Source organism: Ruditapes philippinarum, unplaced genomic scaffold (assembly GCF_026571515.1).
Source record: "Ruditapes philippinarum isolate M1 unplaced genomic scaffold, ASM2657151v2 ctg2811_1_1_1_1, whole genome shotgun sequence".
Taxonomy (NCBI): domain Eukaryota; kingdom Metazoa; phylum Mollusca; class Bivalvia; order Venerida; family Veneridae; genus Ruditapes; species Ruditapes philippinarum.
The window spans coordinates 36,353-64,004 of record NW_026866368.1 but is presented as its reverse complement, the minus strand read 5'-3'; the positions used below and the strand labels follow the sequence as shown (position 1 = coordinate 64,004).

Below are 27,652 nucleotides of genomic sequence, written 5' to 3'. Positions count from 1 at the left end.
AATATGTCTATCGTGTGGGCATATTGGGATGCTATCCATAATGGGGGTAAAATAACCTTCTTTGAGGATGGCGACTATATAGCATAAATGATTTTGTATATGCACATGGATAAGATCGAGCCTTTATATAGACAATACAACGAAGATCTAATCGACGCCATTTAAGAGACTATAGTAACTGGGTAACACTGGATGTGCGTCCAAAGTCATATTTGATCCTACGTACAGATCTTCTTTTGACAGATCTATACTATAGGATCTGATCAATTTAAGTTTGACTATTTGGGAACCAAACTACAGATGCACGCGGTCTGACCTCAAGGGTCTTATATGATCCTTCCTCCAAACGTTCCAGGTAAGGTTAGGTCCATCAATGTATTGTTATAATCAATATAATTCAAATAACAATTTAAATTAAGTACTCGCTACTATAAAATTGATGTTCGCTATACATTTTTAGGGCCATGATTTTTCACTGAAATAACATAGCGATATCGAACCTATAAACGCTATTGTGATCTTCAACCTACAAATTACCAAGATGGCTGCAGCGGGAAATGAGAAATTTCCCGATATGACTCGGTTGAATAAGAAGAGTAGACAAGATATCGAGAGATGCCTGAATGAGGTACGATTTCATTAAACGCCATTTCAAATCAGTGTTTCTTAAATATATTTCTCTTATCAGAGCAAATATCTGTTACGATCCGCCCCGCTGAGGATTCGCCCCAGGACATTTCGCCCCACTTACGATTCGCACCAATAAGAGTCTTGACAATCAGAACGGTTTTTATTTTTAAAAAAGTTTGTAAGTGTCAAAGCATAAAATTTGCAAATATTTCAATGTTACTAGACAGTACTGTAGCAATGTAGAAACTGAGTTATAAACAGGCTGAAAATTATGTGTCATAGGTACGTGTCATATTAGTCCAATAGATTAGACGTTACAGGCTTGTTATAGTTTTATGTTGGTCAAGCCTGACGTCTAATAGTTATTGCTCAAAAACGCGTAGCATTTTGAAAAATTAAAAAAATGTCTGCTGACTTGCCTTTCAAGCTTTATTCAAAAGCTTATCTTCTGTTCTTTCAATTGCATGGTCTATCATTAACAAAACGTTTCAAACAATGTACTTATTAATTAAAAATAAAATATAAATATCAAGCTATTTCGTTCATCAGCCATACTGGTTAAGTAAAGCGTTTTACAGATTGATTCCAATTTTTTGAACGGAAAAATATTTTCGAACACACTGACGGTGCATTGGCAATTATTTCGTTGAAAAAATATTCCGTTAGAATCTTCTGGAGTCATTTAAACGCTTGCATTTGAATTAGCCAATCAGATTTCGCGCACTGTATGGCGGCCATTTGTATATCTGCTGTACATGGAATTTAATTAAATGAGAGGATTAAATCATGACTTTTCGGGTGTGACAGTTCAATTATTTTGTTGAAAGGTATTTAATTTTTAGTTTTGTTCATAAATAGTTCAAAATTTATGTAAATACACGCTGTTTTAATTGTTAAAATGCATTAGATCTAAATCGATGTCTAATGTCAATTTTTTTGCTACACGATTTTGCAAAGATCTGTTAAGACCTAACGTAACATGTAAAATGAAAAATGTAAAATATCAGATTAATGAATGATAAATATGAAAAAGGTTACGTATAGGTCTTATAATTAGGACTAGTGTCATATATATAAACTAGTCCAATATATTAGACGTTACAGGCTTGTTATAGTTTATGTCGGTCAAGCCTGACGTCTAATAGTTATTGCTCAAAAACGCATAGCATCATAAAAAAATCAAAAAATGTCTATTGTCTTGCCTTTCAAGCTTTATTCAAAAGCTTATCTTCTTTTCTTTCAATTTCATGCTCAATCATACACAAAAACTCTCAAACAATGTACTTATCAATTTAAAATAAAATATAAACATCAATCTACTTTTGTCTATCAGCCATGCTGGTTAAGCAAGGTGCTTTACAGATTGATTCCAAATTTTTGAACGGAAAAATATATTCGAACACACTGACGGTGCAATTATTTCGTTAAAAAAATATTCCGTTAGATTATTCTGACTCAGTTAAACGCTTGCATTTGAATTAGCCAATCAGATTTCGCGCACTTTATGGCCGCCATTTGTTTATGGGCTGTAAAAAGAATTGAAATACATGAGGGGATTTAATCATGATTTTTCGGATGTGACAGTTTAATTATTTTGACAAAAGGTATTTATTTTTTAGTTTTGTTCATAAATAGGTCAAAACTTATGTAAATACACGCTGTCTTCATTGTTTTTCGTTCCGCCCGATTTTCTGGCGGAACATGCTATGGGTTTTTGAGCAATTTCGATATGACATTGCTTTGCCCAGAAGCAAAAATATCTCAAAGCGACGTCATATTCATAGGACTAATATATAAACATGAAAAAGGGGAAATAATTCTCACAAAAGTCACAGTAACCAAGTATTTTTCCTTTCTGTTTAGGTCATATATTATGCTGAATAAACGAACAAAGTTTAAAAGAAATATCTTTATTATTTTTCTAGAAATATGATTTTTATGTCATAAGCCTGATCGGGCATTTTCACCAGCCTGATAAAAAGAGAACACAATCTAGAGTGGTTAATCCACGGTCTTAAATTTTAATTAATGAAATGGTATGATAAAACAATTATTGATAATGGATCTTATGAAAGGAAAGCTGCTGTTCATGAGTAATCTATTCACTTTTAATATTCCTGAAAATGGTTTCATTAAACACAATCGTTTGTGCTATGAATTGAACAAGTGAAAATGATTGCAGTGAACATTTATGTCTAACTAAACCATGATCGGTGTATGGTAGGTAATCTATTATTAAAATTACTTTTTGAACTTTGTGTATTTAAATGTAAAATTTGTAAACATTTTAGAGTGACATTATACCCAACCAATACCAAATGAGTGAACAGGTGAAAGTCAAAATATGTTTTTATTTTGCCATAAATAATTCATTTTAATATCAAAAATTATTTCACATTAACAATAAACAACACATGGATCCAAATTAGTTTTTCTGTAAATATCCATTAGAATTTACCTGTAACATTCAGTTCATAAAAAAGATGGGGCAGTCTTTATATATATACTTTTTTATAGGCAGATTTAAATTTTATCCTAAACATTTCAAATATGAACAGTTGGTCGATCACCATTTTAACAGTCAATATTTTGAAATATATTGTCAGTTCAGCTCAACTTGCCAATGAAAATGTGAGCATAATGTCACTTTAACCAAACGCAAAATTTTTTTAAAAATTTCTTGTAAGATGTTCTTTAAATCATTATATCTGTGTCGAGCATTAGTCTACACCAAGTGTTGATTGGATCACCCTAGTCAAAGACGTGCTTAATTCACAAATGTAAGTTATAGATGTATTAAATTGGAGGGTGGGGGCATCAAAAAACATTTTCAGTCTCTCGAGTAGCTTCTTAATCCAATATGCAGGCAACAATTTTCTACTCGTCCTGCATCACTTTCTCTTTAATTCTACTCGTAAGTATGAGCAGATGAGTGGAATTTTTAATTAAGGCATACAACTTTTACAAGGGAAAAGAATTTGTTAAAGGCAAAATGCCTCTGTGACAACTGTCTTAAAAGTTGAAATATAATTATATTTATATAGTTTCAGGGAAGAAAAGATTTGGTGCTAGATCCTGACTTAATGAAACCATTAGATAGAATCACAGGAGGAGCTGCTTTCCTAAAGGTGAGAACTTGTAAGAAATAGTTATTAAGCTATGTTTAGATTTTTATGATTAAGCAATTACTTCTGTAGTATGTACAAAGGAAGGATAAAACTTGTGTGCAAATGTGTGCAGTATACATGCTACCAAAACAAAGCATGTATTCTAGGCTAAATGAGGTCCAGGCACTGAGAGGCAGGACCCTCAGGTAGCATGTAAAGTCGCGTAAGAATATAGAAGGTTCTGGAAACTTTTTACCTCTCCTGAACACAAATGGCAAGTTTACATGAATTTGCTAAGGTGGCATGGTTTTTAAGAGTTTTGATTATTATACCCCCACAAACGAAGTTTAGGGGGGTATATAGGAGTCAGCTTGTCCATCGGTCGGTCTACATCTTTTTTTCTGGACTTTAACTAGAGTTTGGAATGAGGTATTGTAATCAAACCTGGTATATAGCAACCATATGTGGAGACCCTGGTTGGTATTGCATTTGGACCCCTTGGTGTCAAGGTCACCGTTACTAAAAATAGAAGAAAAATGGTTTCCGGACAAAAACTAGAGTTAAGAATAAGATTTTGTAATCAAACTTTGTGTATAGCAAGCTTATATGAATACCCCAGTTTGTATTGCAATTGGACCTCCTGGGGTCAACATTACTAAAAATAGAAAAATGGTTTCCAAACAATAACTAGAGTTAGGAATGAGATATTGTAATCAAACTTCGTGTATAGCAAGCTTATATGAAGACTCGGGTTGGTATTGCATTTGGACCCCCTTGGGTCAAGGTCACTGTTACAGTGTTACTAAAAATAGAAAAATGGTTTCCGGACAATAGGAATGAGATATTGTAATCAAACTTAATATATAGCAAGCTTATATGAAGACCCTGGCTGGTATTGCATTTGGACCCCCTGGGGTCAAGGTCACCTTTATTAAAGATAGAAAAAATGGTTTCTTGATCAGATATGAAATTTTTTTTTTATTGTCTCTGAATGTTATAAATAATCTGCGTGAGAAAAGTTATAAAAGTCAGTGAGGAAACTTGAAAGTGACTGTAAATGTTCCTGCCTTCAGTAACTTGTATTTATTTTGTATCTAAATCTATATATAACTTTTGTATTTTTAGGATAATGGTGTTGATAAAATTTTCAAACTGGACAGAGCGGACAAACAGATAAAATTAGTTGGATGTGACAGGTGAATAGTTGGCATAGTTTTCTGAAAGCATTTTTTGGCATAAACATAGTTTGTTCTCTGAAAATAATTAATATGGAAAATTAATTTTCTTACATACAATGAAGTACAACTGTATAGAAAACATAAATAGGAAGGGGTAGATTAGAATTTGTTCTTTATTTTCCCAGCACTATAGTGAGTGGGAATTTTACTAAGGTTGATTTTTGGGCAGCATGTCTCTAGATGAATTATGTGAAAACTTGAATAGAAATGTATAAAGTGTACAAATGAAGGGTAAATCAAAATAATTCTGATAATACTGCAGATACACTAATGCTTCCTTTTGTTCATTACAGGCGCGTGTATTTGGTGAGGCCGAAGATAAACATTATGAAGATTATAGCTGATCATATATCAAGCGAGCAGTCACGAGGCGAGAATAGAAAATACAGAATTGTAATGGTGCCAAGACGGGTGAGTTTTTAAACTTCAACACAAAACTAGAAATATATTTAAAATCAAGGTCTGCTTTTGTCTGCATAAGAGCTTGTCAATTTAACATGTATCAGTGATTTTCCTCTTTATATAACAAAGGCTCATAAAAGGCCTTTTCCATATTGAATATTTCTTTAAAATCATGCAGTTTTTCCAAAAATCTGAACTTACACTGGTCAGCTTTTTACTTCCCAAAGCAGCAGTTTTAGAGATAAATTTTCCCAAAATCAGGAGGCTAAGGTCTCTTCTTAAGTGAGAAAAACCACTGCATGCAAATTTTGCAAGAGTACGTAAATGGGCAAACTAATTTCATGTAAATGTTTAATTTTTGTGATTAGGCCATATTTTTCATCACATGTAAAATGTTATATTTGTGTTATTGAGTTTAAAATGAATGAACAAAATAGTTCTATGATTTCCAATTGAACTATTGTTGTTTAGGTTAATTCCTCGTTTCTTCATTTATTTAGTTATTTCTGTGTGAGATGATATTAGAACAGGAAGGAGTGCTGGGACACTGTGACCTTGATGAAGTCGACCTTAACCTGTTGCCATTGGATACAGATATACTCTCCATGGAAACGCCAGAATTCTTCAAGTCTTTTTACCTGGTAAATCTTTAGCTTTGTTAGAATTGTGGTTTTAACTGCTTGAAGGTGCTGCATGGATCGGCACTTCGGGTTTTCCTTAACCAGTTAAGGCTTTACTGTCACAACATGACCGTTTTGTCTGGCATTTATCTAAATTTCAATCAATTGATTTTTGGTTTCAGTGCAAAGCAAGTGTTTTTAAAAGATATGTTTTTTTTTTACTTATTTTGTGAACAAATTCTGCAAAATCTATTATAGTGTTAGAATTTAGATTACATTCTGTATGAAATTGCAAACATTCAAATCTTTTGGGAGTCTCCTTTGGCTGAGCGATTTAGTGCACTGCCTTCAAATCTTTCTTTCCTTATAACTGTATGTACAAGTCCTGCCAGGGACTAAGAATTCTTTCATGGGATGAAGCTGTGCAGGAGACTTACAGAGGGTCTCTGGTTCTACTATGGTTCTAGCTTGTGACTGAATTTATTAGTTGTGACACTGCTACAGTCAGCTTTTATCAGTTAAGATCACCATAATGAGCTTTACAATGGCAGTGTTACTTTTAATCCTTGTAGTATCAGTGCTATACACTGGGCATGTAAAAGATTCAATAAGAAGTAGGGGCTGGTTCCAGGATTCCCCTGTATTTCATAGCTGTCTCTGGAGTCTTCTGAGGTAAGGACCCTACTGGAAATAAGAGCTTGAACCTTCGTAGGTAATCCTTGACCACACAGGTAAAGAAATTCAATTCAACCCAACCAAAATGATAACATCAGATATTATAAATATTTTTCACCCATGCATTTACAGGATAGTGACCTGACGTTACTACAGACAGTGAGTAAATCTGTTCATACAATACAAGGAATTACAGGAGAAATACCCAATGTGTACTGTCTCGGACGTGCTGGAAAGGTTTGTAACCAATTATAATTTGATTATTTTAACTACTTTAAAGTCATTTATAAAGTAGACAGTCAGCATGACCTGAATTTCTTCTTTCGCCCAAGCGTCAGTGCCACAATTTTGGGTTAAGTGTTTTGCGCAACCCAACCTTTGTTGCTGACCTTTAAAATACCAATGTTATAGCACTAACCAACAAGTATAAAAAAAAGGTCATTACTCTGTGATGTTGTACAAGCAGTCTCCCCATTCTAATATCTAAACATTTTTATGCCTCAACTAAATGGGAAAAGGCTATATAGGTTTGTCTTTTCCGTCACACTGTGCACTCTGTGTTCAGTAGACAGGAGAATGTCAGGGCTTCTGTGTCCTTGACATTGCTAGTTCCTTCAGTATTTAAGTAGCCTAGGGCCGTTGTGGCATTTTGGTATTTGGTACTTCAATTAGTAGTTCATAATTGAATAAATTAACCATAATAAATAGTTCCCAAATTTGTCGGCAACTATTATGTGATCAGAGTTATCTTCTTTTCCTTTTTTCTGCACATATCTATAAGTAGCACTAACATTATTAATTTCATGACATAACATACCAAAGGTGATAGCAATTGAAATTCATATAACCAGCATAGTTAAGAATATAGTTACAATTGTGTCTGAGAGTCTATGTGTCTCACTGTTTTAGATGTGTTACGAGTTATTGAAGCAGATGACTGGAGAACGACTGATACAGCCAGATTATCCACGATCAGAGATAGGACATTTGTTTCTCATTGATAGAGGTAATGCTTTACAAGATTTTTAGCTATAGTTTATTCCAGTAAAGTTTAATAACAGTGATCATTCAAAAATATGTATATCGCCCTTAAATATGACATTGTTGCCATTAGATAGACATTGTATGATAAGTTGGACAATTTGATGAATAGTGTGGTTATTTTACTCATCCTAGCATTTGCAGTTTAGGTGTTCCATGTAATTTGACTCATTTACCACTGAAAATGTTTGCTAAAAAAAACAATTCATTATTTTAAAACCAAGTACCATAACTGATTTTGATACCCTTCTGTTAACTTAGTTCTATTCTAATTATGAGCTGACTGTTTCTACCATCTAATCATGGTTTGCGAGATTTGCTATTCAGTCAGTACATATTTTAAGATTTTCTTAAAAATGACAAATGATTTTGTCTAAATCGAAAGATCAACAAGTCCATTTAGGGTAGTAAGATTCGCAAGTCTCAAATATTCTCAAATTTTTTAGATCATTATAAGTATTTTGAGTCACATTTACACACATATTTCTGGCATGAATTTTAATTGCATAAAATTTCCATATATCATAAAACTCCTTGTTAAGATGACGGTGTTGCATACATGTGCGGTATCAACATCTAGAATCCCTTAAAGATATATTATGCTCAAATCTGATATTTGAAAAAACTGATAAATACTGTACAGTCTTTTAAGAAATGTAAAATAAACATCTTTTGAATACACACAGAGAAAATATGTTATGTTTTAAACTCTACATACTACATGTAATCACAGTTTAATTGTATAGACATTACAAAAACTGGCAGTTTTTAGTAGAATAGACCAAATTAATTTGACAAGTAATAGGGAATGCAGCTTCCCAAACATTGTTTATTCATTCATTTATTCAAGTTAGACATATTCAGGAAGAATGTACGAGATCTTATTAGGAAATATCCGACAGGCACTCAAATTTTGAAAATCAGCAATTTGAAATATACAGTTGTACTTATAGTAAGGTAACTACTTATAAATCTATATTCAAACAAGATCTTTATAGCGATTTTCAAACTAATATATTAATTTATAATGTATGTTACGATTTTATGTTGTATTCCACAATTGATATTTTACACATATGTTTAAATACGCGAAAAATTATCGATTTGATAGTAAAAGAACGAAAATTATTAGACACTATTGCATCTGGTAATCAAATTGTTACTTTTGAACAATCAGTGCCATACAATAAATACGGAAATGATGAATATAATTGCAAAGTACTAAATAATGTTACGCTCCATAAATCAAATTTTCCTGATAATAAATTGTTCAATTCTAAGTTTGAAAAACGAGGTTTACATATTGCACACCTTAACGTTAATCACTTAATGCCTAAAATAGACGAAATAAAATACAATCTATTAAACAAATTAAATTCGCCAGATATTTTCGGGTTTACTGAGACATTTCTTGGTGATGATACAACAGACGATGAATTAAATATTAACAATTTCACACACGAAAGAAAGGACCGTAAAAGTTGTCACAAAGGCGGGGGAGTTGTAATATATATTGCTGACAAGGTGCCATATCGGCGCCGTTACGATATAGAAACGGACGAATTAGAATCTGTTTGGTTGGAAATTATTTACCCAAATTGCAAACCTTTTCTTTTAAATTTTATATATCGCCCACCAAATGTACACCAATCTTGGATTGACGATTATGAAAAACAACTAAGTATAATAGATATATCAAATATAGAATATCATATTCTAGGAGATGTCAATATAAACTTTTATCCAATGAATAAAAAGAAAAAATATGACAATACAAAATGGGGTGATTTGATAACAAAATATAGTTTGAAACAACTTATCACAGATCCTACTAGGATAACAAAACGTACCCAAAAAATTATAGATCATGTTTATACAAACAGTAGCAGATATAATTATATTATTGAATCGTTTGTTTCTGATACCTCATTAAGTGATCATTATCCGATAGATATTTCAAGATCAATGAAAGCATGTACCCGAATGAACATAATTCGATTAAATATAGATGTTTTAAAAACTTCAATGAAATTGATTTTCAGGTAGACCTTGCTTTATCCGATCTTGAATTAGTCGAGCACATAATTAATCCGAATGAATCCCTTAGCTTATTTTACTCCATTTTAAATACTATCTTGAAAAAACATGCACCAATAAAAGAAAAACGTATCAAACGTGAACACCGCCCGGAATGGTTTACTGATGAGATAAAATATCTTATACATGAACGCGATTACTATCATAAAGTAGGGAAACATGAACAATACAAATTGCTCAGAAATAAAATAACATCAATGATTAAAAAAAGTAAAAGAGATTTCTTTAACAATGCTATTAAAAATAACAAAGACCCGGCATTTTTATGGAAAAATTTAAAGGACGTTTCAAATCTAAATAAAAAAGGTTGTATTACAATGCCAGACAGACTAGTGACAGGTAATAAAGAAATTTACGGAACTGTAAATATTATAAATGAATTAAACAAGTATTTTGTCAATATCTCGAATGTCATACATAAAACAAAGTTTTCAAATACAAATTTTTCAAAATTAAAAGAAACTTTAGACCAAAAGCTAATATATCATGAATTTAATATTGAATTAATTACACCGTTTGAAGTAAAACTTATTATTGAAAAACTGAATATTAAAAAATCTACAGGATTAGATGGAATTGGACCAAACATCATCAAATATTGTGGAGATTATATTACACCAATAATTGCATCAATTATCAATAATAGTATTAAATCTAATATTTTCCCAGATGATTTAAAAAGAGCTCGAGTTATACCTATTTTTAAATCAAAGCAAATAACTATCGACCGATATCAATTTTGTCAACTATATCCAAAATATTTGAGCGCCATATTGCCAAACAAATGCACTCATTCTTTGAAAAAACGAACATAATTCATAATAAACAATCAGGATTTCGTAAAAATCATTCATGTAATACTGCACTCATTAGTTTAATAGATACTTGGTTAAAAGATGTTGACAGTGGAAAAATTTTCGGGACTGTATTCTTAGACTTAAAGAAAGTCTTTGATTTGGTTGACCATGAAATACTTTTGCACAAACTTAAACTTTATCATTTTTCTGAAAATGCCGTTAAGTTTTTTAAGTCATATCTTTCTAACAGAATACAACTGGTTAAGATAGGTAATCTTCAATCTCAGCCAATGAAAATAATTTCCGGTGTTCCACAAGGCTCAATATTAGGACCTTTATTATTTCTAATATACATAAATGACATAGCTTTCATAGGTAATGATATAAAAATTGATTTATACGCAGATGATTCTACTCTTTATGAGTCCGGAGAAAATATATCAAAAGTAGAAATCAAACTTCAAGATCATTTAAATAACATTGACAAATGGTGCAAAATAAATAATATGGCCTTAAATCCAGATAAATCAAAATGTATGGTAATAGGAACAAGACAAAAAGTAAATATTATGAGAAAATTAATTCTTAAGATAAATGAAATAGCTCTTGAAAATGTAACTGATCAAAAAGTCTTGGGTATTTGCATAGATAACAACTTAAAATGGCACTTGCAAATTGACAATGTTTGTAAAAAACTTAACGGAAAAATTGCCTTATTGAAAAAAATATCGTATTTTTTGCACTTTGATATGAAATTATTGTTTTACAATGCATATATATTGCCCATTATGGACTATTGTTGTATTATATGGGGTAAAGGAAACACAAACTACATAAATAATGTTTGTAAGTTACAAAAACGAATTGCTAAAATCATTTTACAGCAACCTCAAAGATCTCCATCAATAAATCTATTCGAAACTCTTAATTGGTTACCGTTCCTTGACAGATGTAAATACCACACGGCGGTGCTTGTTTTTAAAACTTTAAATAGCATGGCACCTACTTATATGACAGAACTGATGACTTTATCCGACAACAAAATATATAACTTAAGATCTAGGTCACGAAAAGATATTGTATTATGGACAAGACCTAAAACAAATTATATTAAAGACACATTTTCTTATTATGGCATGAACATTTGGAACAATATACCTTTAAATATTCGTAATGTTAATAACCTTAAATGTTTTAAAGAAAAATACTAAGCATATCTTGATGTTCATATGAGTGAATGAATGAATGAATAAATATATGAATGAACGAACGAATGATGCAATATACGTATATGTTTAAACAAATTGTTGAGTGTCTGTCGAAAGTATATGAGTTGTATTATTGTAAAAATTACATATTATACATTCATTTTTCTAACTATGCATATCCTGTTGTTGTTGTTGTTGTTGTTGTTTTCTTTTTCAGAAGGCCACATTGGAAATAAGATATATATGATTGTTATTGTATGTTCTTAATGTGTAACCTTCTTTAAATAAAGATATTATTATTATTATTATTATTATCTTAGTACATTTCTGCAATAAAAGTATTTTACCCAAATAGGAGCATAGAATTCGTTTCACTTCCATTTGAATGTTCCATATTCAAAGCAGGGAAAGTCCATTACAGCTTTGTAAGGGACCAGGTAGTTCAGAAACCCGTCATTGTAATCTTGATATAATTTTTGGTTTCAGGTGTAGATTTCGTGACACCATTATGTTCGCAAGTAACATACGAGGGTCTCCTGGACGACATGTTTGGTATACAGTGCGGTTGTGTCGAGTTTGGAAAAGACATTACCCAGAAAGATCAACCGGTCAAGGTCAGACTTAATAGTGAAGACGAGGTAAGCTATGTTCAGATACATAAACATGGTTAAAAGTTCCTGATGTTTAGAATTTTAGTTTTCTTAAATTACAGTATAAAAATGATAAAAAAGCTTGATTTATAGTTCAGCAATCAGAACTTATGTTTTATTTCTATTTATCATTATGCAGTCGATGTAAATTTAATTAGACAAATGTGTTTGTACTGATTGATTTGAATTTAGTTATTTTCCAATTGACCAGCCTGTTGAAAATTCTGCAAAAGGGGTTTTTTGGAGGAAACTTAATTTTATAAGCAGAAAATCTCTCAAACAAAGATTACTTGATAAGTAAACAAAAAGATTAATACTACATTTAACTCTAGCCCTGCTGAAACCAAGTGTGCTAAGCCTTTGCCCAGTGTTCCCACTTCTATTTTTCATTGGGGGTATTTTTACCCCTTACCTTTAAAAACTGGGGGTAAAATAAAAATTCTGGGGGGACATAAATTTGTACAATATTTATATGAAATTAAAGGATAATTCCAAAACCATACATCAGACTGTGAGACAATTATGCTGTTTCTTCAAGATTCACTCCACCCCCTCCCCCTACCTTTGTGACCAACATTGAACACATACTGGCATATATCTCCATCTCAATTAATGTAACCATTATTTAAGTTATTTTAATTCATAAACAGCATATAAATTGTTACAACACACTTTTGAACAAAACAAAGCTTCCTTTTTTTATGATGTTTTTAATTAACAAAATGGGCATCGCGAAAATATGTGACAAATGAAAATTTGTCTGTTTTCTGCAAAAACATTCTCAATTCCAGTTGTTGCTGATTACAATTATATTAGAATTAATATTTTTTTAATATTTCAAGAATGTTTTTCATCGGCTATTCTTATAGGCATCGTAAAACAAAAATTTCAAAGTTGTAATTTACGGCAATAATTCCCAGTGGGGGGTTTGTAAACTTCATTGTGAATTGGGAGATTTTTTTGCATTTCATCAATTTCAATGCTTTTTAAGTGATTTCTGTTTTGAGAAATTGCTCAAAAGAATAAATTTTGAATTATACATGATTAAGTTTCCGACTTTCTGTGCGTATTTTTACCCTCTTGCCTATATTTCTGTACGTGAATTTTGGCATTTATGCGTAAAATACGCACATATGTGCGTAAATGGGAACACTGTTTGCCACCAGTATAGAGCCAGGCCAGCCTGCATGTCTGTGCAATCTGATCAGGCTATATACTGTTGGCTGATCAATTTCAAATTTCAATCTCCAATATCCCCAAAGTTGATAATAAACTGGTCCAAAAATGGAAGCTAGACAAGTTCATGTAAAAATTTCAGCAGGTTAAGGGTTAATGAAATATTTACTTTTTGATATTGCAAAATGATCAACTAAATTATAACTCTATTTTAAGAATATGATTTGTATTTCAGATGTACGAAGCTATACGATGCCGCCACTTTACCAATGTGTTTGATTTTCTTAAAAGTAAAGCCCAGGATCTACAGTCATTGTCTGATGTATGTATAACCATACAATACATAATTCATTGACTGAAAACATCAGGGCATCTGGTTAAGCTCCTTGACTTGAAACCACATGTCCCTCTAGCTGTGGGTTCGAATCCGGAGACAAGGACTTTGGAATTTTTCATGTCAGGAAGCTATCCAGCTAGCTTATGGAATGTGGTTCTACTCACTCATGTATCCGTTTGTGCCTGAAATAATGCACGAAAGGGCATCTGATGTCTTACTCCAGTAAAGCTGGAAAGTTTCCATATGACTTATACTGTGCCGGTGCTAAGTAAAACGGTTTACCCACACCCCACACCCCAAAAAAAAACAACAAAAAAACACTACTGTGTATTCTGTAATGTCATAAACACATACATGCTTCTTGGCCTTTGCAATACATTATTATTTCATCTTTTTAATGAGTGTTCTGTTTTGGTGTCTCTGACAATGAGTACAATTTTAATAAATATTTGTGTGGGTTAAAGTCTTCCTCTTCCAATTTTCAAAAATTTCTTAATTTGATGAACATTGGTTATGGCAAAAGAAAAAGTTTTATAAACATCACTAGTCTTATAAGAAGAGAAAGAGTGAAAAATGAAAAGTAGCACAAATTGTACAAAAATGACAGGTTGATACTGCAATATTTTGTCACCATAGTGTAGTAACAGGTTCACTCCTGATATAATTTAATAGGAGTTAGTAAACCCATTACTGCACTAAGGTGACTGAATGTGAAAAAAAATTCATTTTACGTATATCAATGATTAAAATGTACTCGGTGTAGAACTTTTAAATAAGAAGAATAAGGTAAAATTGCACTAATGTGATCTTTGTTGTTACAGAAAAGAAAAGAGTTTACAAAAGTTAAGGATATGAAAGACTTTGTGGCAAATGATTTGAGAAAACTGAACCAGTCAAAGGCTAACCTCACATACCGTAAGCTATAATGTTATTTATGTAAAAATTTTAACAGACCTTAAAGGCACATTATGCCTCAGAAACAAATAAATTTTTACGTCTTAACTTTAGAAAGGGCAAACATGGATTTTATAACCTTCAAATAATGGTTTTACACATGTTAGATGCTTGTTACCTAAAAAAAATGTAGCGCTAATATTGTGAAATAATTTATCCTAAACGTAACAAAATGTAAACAAAAATGTAATTTGACTCCCATACAAAATACTGAATCACTAATCACTAACTGTACTAATTGCCAAAAACCAACAGAAGGAATAGATGGTTCAGGTAATTGGCCATTGAGTAACTTTTTAGAAACTATACAAGTATGGTAATAATTAGAAGCTTTCAAGAAATAAAACTAAAAGCATTTCTTTGGCATTATTGACGTTTAACAGTCTAAAAAAATTCCTTATTTAAAGAAGAAAAAAAATGAAGAAAAAATCCCACATTGGGGTTTGAACTTGTGTCTTGTATATATCTACTTCTTTTCAGAAAGGAGGTTTTCAATTATCATACATTTGTTGTTGACAACTTTTATATGTAACTTATAATATCTGATGAATTTTATGTGGTATTTACTCCAAAATACTATTTTGCAGTCTTTTACTTTATTGCTTTATAGGTCAAATGTCTCAGATGTCAAAAATAATGAAATTTAATATCAAGCAATGTAAAATACTGAATATATTATTTTTTATTTTTTGTGTATTTTGTTCAGTCCCTGGATAGATTATTATTGATTGAAATACAAGTTTGTTTAGAAAAAACAGAAGCCAAAGTCTAGAGCAGGTTTTGATAAGGAAAATAATTTCTTCCTATTATTAAACTCTCCCATTGCAGTTAATAAACTGTCTTACAAACAATTTATGTTTTATTTATCTCAGATATTGGAGCATGTGAACAGATTATTCAAAAGAAAAACAAGGGAGATTTCGTAGAGTATATGCAAACAGAGCATAGTAAGTGAATGGGAAATCAAATTTAATTTTCCCCTTTATTAACCCTTTTATTGTAGCATAAGGGAAAACATTTATATGTGCATCTGTGCTTAAATTCTTACAGCTCCTTTCTGGCTGAACGGTTTCTCTTTAGGGTTGAGGCATCAGAATTGCAGCCACAGTTTATCCCTGCTTGATCGTAAGAGGTGAATTAAATTGGTTCGAATTTCTGGAGTCTATGAATCTCTTAGCTCCAGCAGGTGAGGTGGTTTTGACCCCTGGTGTTCCTTTAAGTTTGTAGCACGGAGGTTAGCCAAAATCATCTTTCCTATTTCACACTTTATGACCAAAATTATGTTGGTGCTGTGCAAAAACCAAACAAAACAATCAAAAACTCAAATATTACATTTTGTTGGTGTGCCATATACCAAACAAAATTAACAAAAAAAGACAAAAAAAATTAAATTGTGAAAATGGAGCTTATTTATATATTTCTGGTGGTCTCCTGGACAGAGTGTTTTAGGATGCTAGCTATAACTCCTTGCCCCTCACTTCTGTAGATTTAAATCTAGCCAGAAACTTTGCATTTTTTTTTTTTTGAGAAGAAGCTAGTATGGTCAGTGGTTCTATTCATGTGTCCACTGATGCTGTAAATAATGCACAAAAGAGCATCTAAGGTCATCCTTTACCAATAAAGCCAAACCTAAGAGGGTATGACTTAAAAGCCGATGAGTAAATAAGGATAAAAAATTTGAATTCTTCCTGTATTTAAGTCAAGTAACAAAGGGCAGGGTATAAAGTGGTTTCACACTTGTTGACAGAAGAGCTAAATAGTTCCAAACATTTACCCCATGGACATGATTTGTAATTTTGAAATCTGTCAATATGACTGTAGACCAAGTATTTCAACATCAATGACAAGCTTAGCAGGATTAGCATGACAAACTTTACAGCTTTGCAGTTTCTATTTTGATGAAAATATTGACAGTGTAATACAAGTATATGTTGAGCTTTCATATGTGATTATTATTATTCCAAAATCAGTATGAGATTATCAGGTAATTATACATTGTGGTGTAAAATACTGAATTCTATTGGATGACTACACATCTGTAGAACCTTTACTGTTATTTATATATTCTAGGTCTGTTAGAGGGTACAGCATTGCGAGAAAACTTAAATTATATTGAAGAAAGTATAAACAAACAGGTATATCAATTTAATTCTATGCTTTTAAAAAAATTTACATTAATTTGAAAAACCATCTTGTGGTACAATGACCAAAAATTGATACGAGTCAAAATTCTAGCTACACCAAGTACAGTTACTATATACTTTTCCATTTAGGATGTAAATTCAAGAGTGCATGATATTTTGAACTAACTAAATTTTTTAAGTTTTCTCATAAAAATTTGTAAGTACCAATTCTGGAAGTAAAAATGCTAAATAGAAATCAGAATCTAGCAGCATTCGCAAAGTCTGAATAGAGTCCTTTTTCCAGTCCTGTCATTTATACAGCTATAGATGTAAATGTTTTAATGAAAGTAAAATGAATAACTTTATTTCCTTATTTACAGAATTCTTTAATGTCAAACTTAAAATTAATGTGTTTGACGTCTTTAACAAACGATGGCATTCCAGCAAGAGATTACAAGTCGCTGAAAACACAATTTGTTCAGGTAATACTGTAATTCTTAACAGTATCTTTGTTATCTTTTAGTTCTATATACTTAGTTATTTCTTAATCGTTATCACAGAATTGCTGTTTCATGCATGATCTGAAAGTTTACCTTAACTTAGGTACAATAGTTTAATCATTAGTCTGATTTAATATTATGGTAAAAGGATACAGTTAATGTTAAAATGATCTGTCTGTGGTTGAATTTTTTCCGACAGGATTGCATAAATCAATTATAACTCAACATGAATCAAGCTATTTATGTCTTATTATTTTCAGAGTCATGGGTTTGAGCAACTGATAACATTCCATAATTTAAAGAAAGTTGGGTTGCTAAGGGAACAGGAAGTGTCTTCTCAGTCCCGGGTGTCAGCTGGTGTTGCTGCCTTAACTAGGAACAGTTCCTTTAAAAATATTCGTAAAAGACTTAATTTGGTAGGTAAAAGTATGGGGATAATGTTTTGGTATTGTAAATGTAAAAAGTACTCATTGAGAATTTAAACTCGCTTATGTGAGTATATAGCAAGCACTTTTTTCCTGAGGGGTGTTAATTTTTAAATGCCTTCAAGGCCAAAATGTATGGACCTTTTGAGTGTTAACAGTTTCATTCAATCTTATTGCTACTCCGGGATAATACATAGTTAATGGTTGACCTGGTTTATGCAAAAGGTCCATTGGCTCTTTTGACCCCTACTTAAGATGAATGTCCCTTTGATGGCACTTATTTAAATTTTAAAGTTATAAATTTTCATGCTATAATGACTTACAACTAAAAATTTCAAGAAGGGCCATATTTTTGGCTTAAAATACCATTGTGTCTTTATGTGAATATTATTTAAAGAAAATAAAGCAAGATCAGAACTACATCTATTCTGGGAAAATCATCAATGTTCACACACACACAAATGCTGTTATTATCCCCCGCCGATGGAATCGGGAGGGGGATATAGTTTTGGCGTTGTCCGTCCGTGCGAATTTCGTTTCCGGAGTAGTTCTCTGCAACTACTGGCTGGAATTCAACGAAACTTTATGGGAATCATCAATATCAAGAGGAAATGCGCATATCGTCTGCTTGTTCCGGTCCGACACTTTAACTCAGAGTTATGGCCCTTGATTAGTTATGCAGTATGCATATATAGTAAAAATCGTTTCCGCACTACTTCTCTGCAACTACTGGCTGGAATTCAACAAAACTTTATGGGAACCTTCAATACCAAGAGGAGATGCGCATGTCGTCACCTTGTTTGGGTCAGACACTTTAATTCAGAGTTATGGCCCTTGATTAGTTGTGCAGTATGCATATAGAGCAAAAATCATTTCCGCGCTACTTCTCTGCAACTACTGGCTGGAATTCAACAAAACTTTATGAGAACCTTCAATACCAAGAGGAGATGCGCATATCGTCACCTTGTTTGGGTCAGACACTTTAACTCAGAGTTATGGCTCTTGATTAGTTATGCAGTATACATATAGAGCAAAAATCGTTTCCACGCTACTTCTCTGCAACTACTGGTTGGAATTCAACAAAACTTTATGGGAATCTTCAAGACCAAGAGAAGATGCGCATATCGTCGGCTTGTTTGGGTCAGACATTTTTACTTTGAGTTATGGCCCTTGATAACTCATGCAGTATGCATATAGAAAAATATTTGTTTCTGCGCTACTTCTCTGCAACTACTGGCTGGAATTCAATGAAACTTTATTGGAACCTTCAATACCAACAGGAGATGCGCATATCGTTGCCTTGTTGCCTTGGAATTCAATGAAACTTTATGGGATACAAAGAGGAGATGTGCATATAGTCGCCTTGTTCCAGTCAGACACTTATAACTCAGATTTATGGCCCTTGATTAGTTATGCAGTAGGATACATCTCATTGGCATTTCCAGATATTATTATTTAACACAGAGTTATGGCTCTGTTATTGCCCTGAATATTTATCAAGTTCAAAGAATATTACTGTTTATGCCATGATAAATATATAAATAAAGCCTTATGTCTTCAGTTGTTGTGTTAGTAATAACCAGTACTCGGCAGGGGATATAAATTCAACGAATTTGCTTGTTTTAAACACAAATGCTAAAACATTTTAGGCCAAGAAAAGTATCTATAAATGAAATTATATTTACAGATACCCTCAGTTGATGTGGATTTACGAAGCCCTTGTGATATGTCATATGTGTTTAGTGGAGCCTACGCACCTCTGTCATGTAAACTTGTTGAACAGGTAAGAACGTTCCTTATACCAAGATTTTATCAGGTTTTCCAATCAAAAGTCAAGGTTATAAACTTTGTTGAATCTATGGCCATGTGGTTCTGGTCACTGAAAATTAATCATGTATTGGGACCAGCTAATTAAGACTTCTCATATAAGACAGAGAGTTCTGGTGGTGGTGTTTGTAGTTTTCACTCTGGATCTCAGCAGTAAGTCACATCTTGGCCCTTTTGTATTTTTTCAGATGGGTATGTTAAGGTGGCTAAAGATTAGCATTTATTTAAATAAATGTTTTTCTTAGCCTCATTAGTTTTAATTGCAGGTGTTGTACCTGTTCAGATGATTCATTTTTTGAGTGTCTGTTTCAAAGCAAATGTTGGGCTAATATGATCGCTGTGGGGTCATTAAATACTTTAATGTAGCCCATTATACAAACATATTAAAATATTTTTTTAAAGTCATCAAGATGAAACGTGGAATTCGTGCTTATCATGACAAGGCACAGTTCTTAGACAAGGGACATAGCTTTGAATTTTTGGAGTAATGCCCCTTTTTTACTTAGAATTTGTAAAAACAGACAAGCGTTAACACTGTGTGACATGCTGTGTCTTATATATTACAGGTGTTACAGAGAGAAGGTTTTAGCGGGATGGAGGAGATAACTAAACATATACCTGGAAGTGTTCACGCTGATGTTAAACTGAGAACACCTGGTAAAGGTCAGTAATTTTATTTTAATTAAGTAGATGCTGAATATAGGTCTTTCCAAAAATAGACTAGACTTGTTTCAGAATAAAGAATGTTTTGACCGATGATATTAAAACTTGGCTGCACTAGCAGTTGATATGACATGTGTCACAAGGTGAGAAAAATGTGAATGGGACTTGAATGGGAGACACTCAGAACTGGAGTTTCAGATTACCTAGTGTGTGCACTGGTACTGTAAAAATATCGTAGGATGGGTTGTGTGCTTTAAAATGATGACATTCACTTTAATGCATAAATTGTGTGATTAAAATAACCCAATTTTGCTAATATGAATTAAATTGTAAATTCATATGTTGTTACAAGAAAGAAATATAAGCTTTTGTTATTTCATTTTGAACTCTAAATAGTATGCAAGAAAAAAAACAATATCAATCACTGTCTTTTTCAACAAGTGGGAATGTCAGGCTCTCGGATAACTGTGTAGCAAAAAAAAATCTTCAAAGGCATTGTTATCACCTTAAACTGGTACCTGTGAGTTAGTCAGGTGTGTATTGACAGCCCTTGTGAAATTCTAATATCCTAATATTTTCACAGGTATAAAGGGAATGACTAATCAGCCAGGTCGTCCTGCACCAGTGGTTCTTGTATATTTTATTGGTGGATGTACTTATTCTGAAATAGCTGCCCTCAGATTTCTAGGCAAACAACAAGGTAAGTTTACTTTTCATTATATAAAATGAACAATCTCCAGAATAAGACCCCTTTGTGCATTTGAGGAGTGAAAGTTGTTTCTAGTAAACTAAAGAAAACGGGATGAACCTCATATACACACCTGGTTTAGACCCCAGTGTCTATATCAGGGTAGAGTCATAAAATATGGTAACTGTAATTTTTGAAATTATAAGAATTGTTTTAAATAAATAATAATTTTAATGAAAACTTCTAAACTAAATAAAGGTTAACTTGATACATAATTATAAATAAAAAAACAAAAGTTCATTATTCATCAATTTTTATGGAGCATAATAATACATTAGAAACCTATGAAACAAGGGGATTTTGTCCGGGTAGTGAAGGGGATTTTGTCCAGCCTTGCAAAAACATGAAGGGGAATATGTCCACCCATGAAGGGGATTTTGTCCGGGTATGCGAAGGGGATTTTGTCCGAAGGGGATTATGTCTGACATTCATAAAATATACTTGTTAAGTTTAAGTTACTGGCTCAGCTGTGACAGTTACTTTCTTGATTAAGTTATAGTCTTTGAATTCCTTTGTAAGAAAGAACATAAGATTGATAATACTATTCAGGGGTAGAGGAACAAAGATATAAACAGACATTGATTTTCCTGTAACTGATACACATTTAAAAAATCATTAATTTTGACTACTTAATTAAATGTCTAGAAAATATGAAGCAGATGTCCCTGTCTTAAACTATGCTGTTGTTACCTAATGGACATAATCATGCTATTGATATTTATAAACATGACTATGATTAGAATACATATGTTTTTACTGAAATTTTTTAAACTGGCATGAAAGTAAATTATAGACAATAATTTTAAGTAATTATCGATATATTATTGTATTGTCAATATGCTTTGCACTAAATCAATGACAGCTCTAGTTGCTATGTAACTTGAAAGTGCTAACCTATAAACGCCTGCAATCAAATTCTCTAGCCAAATAAGTATTGACTTTGAATAATTCACATAGGGGCACTTGAAGTAAAGCTGGAAAGTTACCATTTAACCTACGCTGTGTTGGTGTGGCGTAACACCCAACAAAAAATAGAACAACTGAAGTACAGGCTAGATAGATCAGATTCAAGTATACTTGCTGTGACTGAGTGATTTTAATATTTGGAAACAGAGAATTTAATAGAGTATTGTACAATATTTGGGCTTAATTTTTGATAAAATGCATCACATCTGGGGAAATATGAATAAGGTTCTATTAAATTTTGTTTAACCCTTTACCTCATATATACGCGAAACAACACACTTTCGACCCCCTCCCCCCTTTTTTTAGGCCTCAAATAGTGAAAAAATGTCCTATTTGGGCCCCAAACACATGTTTTCGTTTGAGAAATGTTGCTAAAAAAATTGAGCACTTTTTCGGCGCCGCTCCCCATCCAAAAGATACATCAGGGGGTTGCCAGAAGGGGGATGTGCCCCCTTCTGTTTGGGGGGTTTGAAGGGGGGCGGTAGTCCCCCTCATCGCCAAGAAAATTTTGGACTTGTGAGAGGCTAAAAATGACCCCAGGTCGATCATAATGTAACGTGTAACCAACGCTGAAAAACCTTTGACTCTATCTCAATCCCTTGAGAAGTTGCAGCACTTTGAAATAAAGTTTGATGGAAAAAAATCAAGGCAAAATAGTGATTTTTGGCAATTTTGAGATGTCCCCTCGTTGCCATGGTAACAGGAAATTTAAGACTGAGCATGTCGTTACAAAGGCAATGGCCCAGTCAACATTTGTGCCAAGTTTGATTAGTATTGAAGCATTTTTCATAGTTTCATAGCAGTTTGAACTTGTAACAGGAGGCTTTTTCAGTGAAAACGGCCATTTTTCACAATATGCTCATGGGGGAAAGGGTTAAAACCAAAAGATAGAAATAACAAATGGAAATACATGTATTAGGAATATTTTTAACAGCCAGATTATCTTTCTTCTCTTTCCTTTTGCAGGATACAAATTCATTGTGGCTACTACATCATTATTCAATGGTAACAGTATGTTAAATACAGTTATAGAGAAATCACCTCTCTAGTGATACAGAAAATAAAATTGTGATATATACATACTAACACTGTGATAAAGCTGATTTTGACTCGTATGAACTGAATATTAATTCAGGTAAACATAATGAAAATGCAGTGTTTATGTGTGAAGCATCTATGAAGCATTTGTGAAGCATCAGTACTATTTAAAGTAGGTAGACATGTGCAGAGAAGCAACTGTGCTGATAAACTAAGTGATAGGATTTCAACTCTGTAATGTATTCAACATCAAGATCTTACCTAAAAAGATGACACTTCAGAAATGAGTACAGCTGTTAAAGAGAATTCTTGAAGATTTGAAAGGTTTGGTTACATATTTATTGGGAGCAGAAGTTATATTATGTGAGCTATTAAGCTTTAATGTGTGAAAAATTAGGGGAGTTATAAAATGTTAATGTTAACAAGTGGTATGACCATGTTTTATAAGCATTTATATTTAAAGACATGGGGCCTTGTTCATGTGTAATTGTTGAGATAGGTTTTTTTATGAGTTGTTTATTCAGTATTTGAATGTATAGTGAGTACAGACTCGTATCATTGGTCCTACATGATTTCAATCATAAATTTTCTGGAAGGCATAGAAAATTAGCTTTCATTCTACAGTGTTTTACCAAAAGCAAACCACTAACATTTAGTGGGGCAGAGTAATTTAATTTTGTCATAAAATTGGTCATGTCATAAACATGTAAGACATCTTTTGATGAAATTCCCCCTTCTGAGTGTAAGTAGTCTCATGTTTATGAGCATCTTTCTTTTTATGCCCCCACAAAGTGAGGTGCATATAGCGTTGCACTTGTCCATCCGTACGTCCTGAAATCTTGTGAACGCAACTCCTCTTAAATCGGATGGCAGATTTTGCTTAAACTTCCAGGGATGAACAACCTTAATGTGTAGATGGTAGTAAAGGAAGGAATTTTCGCTGCGACCAAATTTAACAGAATTATGGCCCTTTGTTGATTTTTTCACTATATAATATGTAGAAATTTTGTGAATGTAACTCCTCTTAAACCGGATGGCAGATTTTGCTGAAACTTGCAGGGATGAACAACCTTAATGTGTAGATGGAAGTAAAGGAAGGAATTTTTGCTGCAACCAAATTTAACAGAATTATGGCCCTTTAGTGATTTTTTCACTATATACCATATAGAAATTTTGTGAACGCAACTCCTCTTAAACCTGATGGCAGATTTTGCTTAAACTTGCAGGGATGAACAACCTTAATGTGTAGATGGAAGTAAAGGAAGGAATTTTTGCTGCAACCAAATTTAACAGAATTATGGCCCTTTGTTGATTTTTTCACTATATACCATATATATGTTGTCAGTGGGGGCATCCGTGTCCTTTGGACACAGTTCTAGTTTTGTATTGACGTCATCCTTGCAATTTGTACTGACATAATATTATATATATATTTGAAAGTTTGTACAATTACACAATTTGGTAACCAGATGATAATTTCTCGTTTATCAGTTGTGCAAATAGCATTTGTGCCCGATAAGAGTAGGCATGAGTCTTCTTTACATTCTTTTTCCTATCTGTTACTCTGTAGCAACAGCAAACCTCTATTTTGGTTTCAATTTGTCTTGTTTTAACGGGTGGATGCATTCAAGTACCAAAGGACATTTTATTTCTATAACACTGGGAAGCTTTTCCATCAGTTGTGAGAATGCCATCATTGCTACATCCAAGCCCTGGATATTTGGGTTAATCCAGAGTTTTGTAGCTGTCACAGTTTAGATTCTTATCTAGACTTGCTCTGTACTGATACGCTTTTAGGCACATTTGTTCTTCCATATTGTAATGCTTTCAGGTCCGGAAGAGTAGTAGCTGTAATAGGTGATACTTTCCTCGGTCAGTTTTTACATGTACTATCTCCTTTAACTGTTGATGCTGTGATGCGTAACTGTCTTCATCGGTGCAATTCCTTTGACTCAGACTGAGTTTGTCACAGAAGTTTTTGGTGTCAAGGAGACATGCATACAAATTGCATTTTTGGAAGTGTTAATGTTCCATTAAAAATACTTATTATAAGTTTTAAGTAACTTTAAGTAACTCATATCAAATATTTGTAACAATAAACAGCAAAATTACAAATGTTGTGAAATGAACTGAATGCTTGCAGGCAGTCTTATTTTTTCTTCTTCTCTACAGAGCAACAGATAAGGTGCGTATTTGCGTATTTACGCAATTAATTTTATAAAATACGCAATTGATTTTTTAAGAATGCGCAATTGTCTTAAAAACCCGTGCGTATTGTCATTTTTATCACCGCAAAATTAATCTGTCGTACACTCGTAGTTTTGGACAAATAATATCGATATGCATGATATCCGAATATTCCCGAATCAATGCTAACTAATCAACGGTCTCCGGTCTTCGACGGTCCCCGGTCTCAAAAGACAGACTAAGCATGAGACCGTCGATTTGTCTACTCAGGTTGACGGTCTTTACAGACCGGCAGAGACCGTTGATTTTGCGGAGACCGTCAATAAGTATGTCCCAGCTGTATCAATAGACGCTTTGAAAAGCAATATGGCGTCGTACAAAGTGAAAATGATTTGAAAAAGTTAAAAGTTATATTCGTTGGTCTTCTATAAAAGTCATATCCATGAAAGACAGATGATACTGAATATGACTTATAGATCATAAAGGGTTTTTTTTTTCTCCATACGATATTTTTTTCATAATAAAATGAAATAATATGCCATAAATGGTTCAATTTGATACATAAATAAAAATGTTACATGTTATATTCGTTGCATGTTCTAAATAAAAGTCACATCCGTAGTGGAAAGAAGATACTGAATATGACTTTGTAAGTTACATAATTATATTGCACCTTCTGTATAAAAGTCATATCCGTAGTGGACTGAAGATACCGAATTTGACTTTTATTTTATAAATTAATTTTTGTTTTATGATGTTTTCTTGATACAATGTTTTATAATAATAAAATGATTTTACATGCAAAATATCGTTAATTTTTGTCAATAAATGAAAAAGTTGTAAGTTATATTCGTTGCGTTTTCTATAAAAGTCATATCCGTGAAAGACAGATGATACCTAATATGACTTATAGATCATAAAGGTTTTTTTTCTCCATACAGGCGCCTCTTCCCGTACAGGGTGATTACCGACTGAGTGGTGGTCGTCACATTCATTGTGGTAGTCTCTAGTCGGTGCGCCATGCGCCTCATCCCGTACTGGGTGAATGCCGACTTTCGATTTCTTGTTGACTCTCTTTGTGGAATTCATCTGGATTGTACTTTCAGTACTTTGATTCTCCTCAACGTTGATGATTTCGTGTGTCAGATGCTCAAACTTATTTTTGGTTGTAATTGGATTCTGACAGTTGTCCCTTTTTGATTTGTTCCAGTTCAACAGATAAGGCATTTTCTGGATCGATCTCCTGGTTACATTAGCAACCAGTGGAACAATGTGGTTTGCTTTCTAAGGGTTAGTTGAAGTTGGTTGCTCCCTGGGCAGACTTAGGCTTGTCCACATCAGGTAAATGGTGCCCTGTTCTGGATCTGCGAATGGTGGTCTCAGTAAAGTGTTCATTGTTTTAAAGTTATAGTTAGTTGTTCCGTTTACTGCAGGGTAAATTACCTGAATTGGCAGATTGAGAAGTCTTGATGTGGCCATAAACATGTGCATAGACGAATACGTCCCTGGACGCGCACAATTAATACAGTCCTTATCAAAAGTCGGAGCTAATACGGTGAGTCTCCTGAACTGTGATTGAGTAGTGATTTGTGATTTATTCAACACCAATTCCATACAACACCTATATCTTAATTCAGTACTACGGGATTCATTACCACGTAGAAGTGTTGACACAGAGTTGAAGAAACAGTCAATGTCGGGTGTACTGTAAAGTGCTGTCTTATCTGAGGTGTGACAGTGTGCCAGCAGCGTGTTGCTTATTTGGTCTTGTTCATGTTGTTGGAATTCAGAATGCAAGGAGGTATCACACGGCACATTTTTATGCCCCCGCCATGTAATGGCCGGGGCATATAGTGTTACCCTGTTCCGTCATTCCGTCCTTCCGTCCTTCCGTCATTCTGTCATTCCGTCATCATCAGTTTCCGTTCATTATCTTAAGAACGGTTGGACACATTGAACTCAAATTTGACATGTGGATATGTCATGAGAAAATACAGGTCAAGTTCGAATTTGGTCATGGTTCGATGATTTTTGGAAGAGTTATGCCCCTTTTACTTTGAAAATAATATGAAATTTCAGTTTCCGTTCATTATCTTAAGAACGGTTGGACACATTCAACTTAAACTTGACATATGGATATGTCATGAGAAAATACAGGTCAAGTTCGAATTTGGTTATGGTTCGATGATTTTTGGCAGAGTAATGCCCCTTTTACTTTGAAAATAATATGAAATTTTCAGTTT

The 27,652-nt window shown here is 33.0% G+C and overlaps 1 protein-coding gene across 1 annotated transcript; it reads left to right on the top strand.

Moving 5' to 3' along the window:
* The first annotated feature begins 524 nt into the window (after positions 1–524).
* Positions 525–27,224, top strand: LOC132732302 (vacuolar protein sorting-associated protein 33B-like). Its single transcript, XM_060718695.1, has 18 exons — positions 525–628; positions 3,675–3,758; positions 4,863–4,933; positions 5,269–5,386; positions 5,878–6,018; positions 6,805–6,909; positions 7,582–7,678; positions 12,302–12,453; positions 13,877–13,963; positions 14,800–14,893; positions 15,805–15,879; positions 17,003–17,067; positions 17,436–17,537; positions 17,816–17,971; positions 19,668–19,763; positions 20,374–20,470; positions 21,054–21,170; positions 23,151–27,224. Exons 1-18 carry the CDS (start codon positions 542–544, stop codon positions 23,231–23,233), a joined length of 1,827 nt encoding a protein of 608 aa, XP_060574678.1. The 5' UTR covers positions 525–541; the 3' UTR covers positions 23,234–27,224.
* The last annotated feature ends 428 nt before the right edge of the window (positions 27,225–27,652 follow it).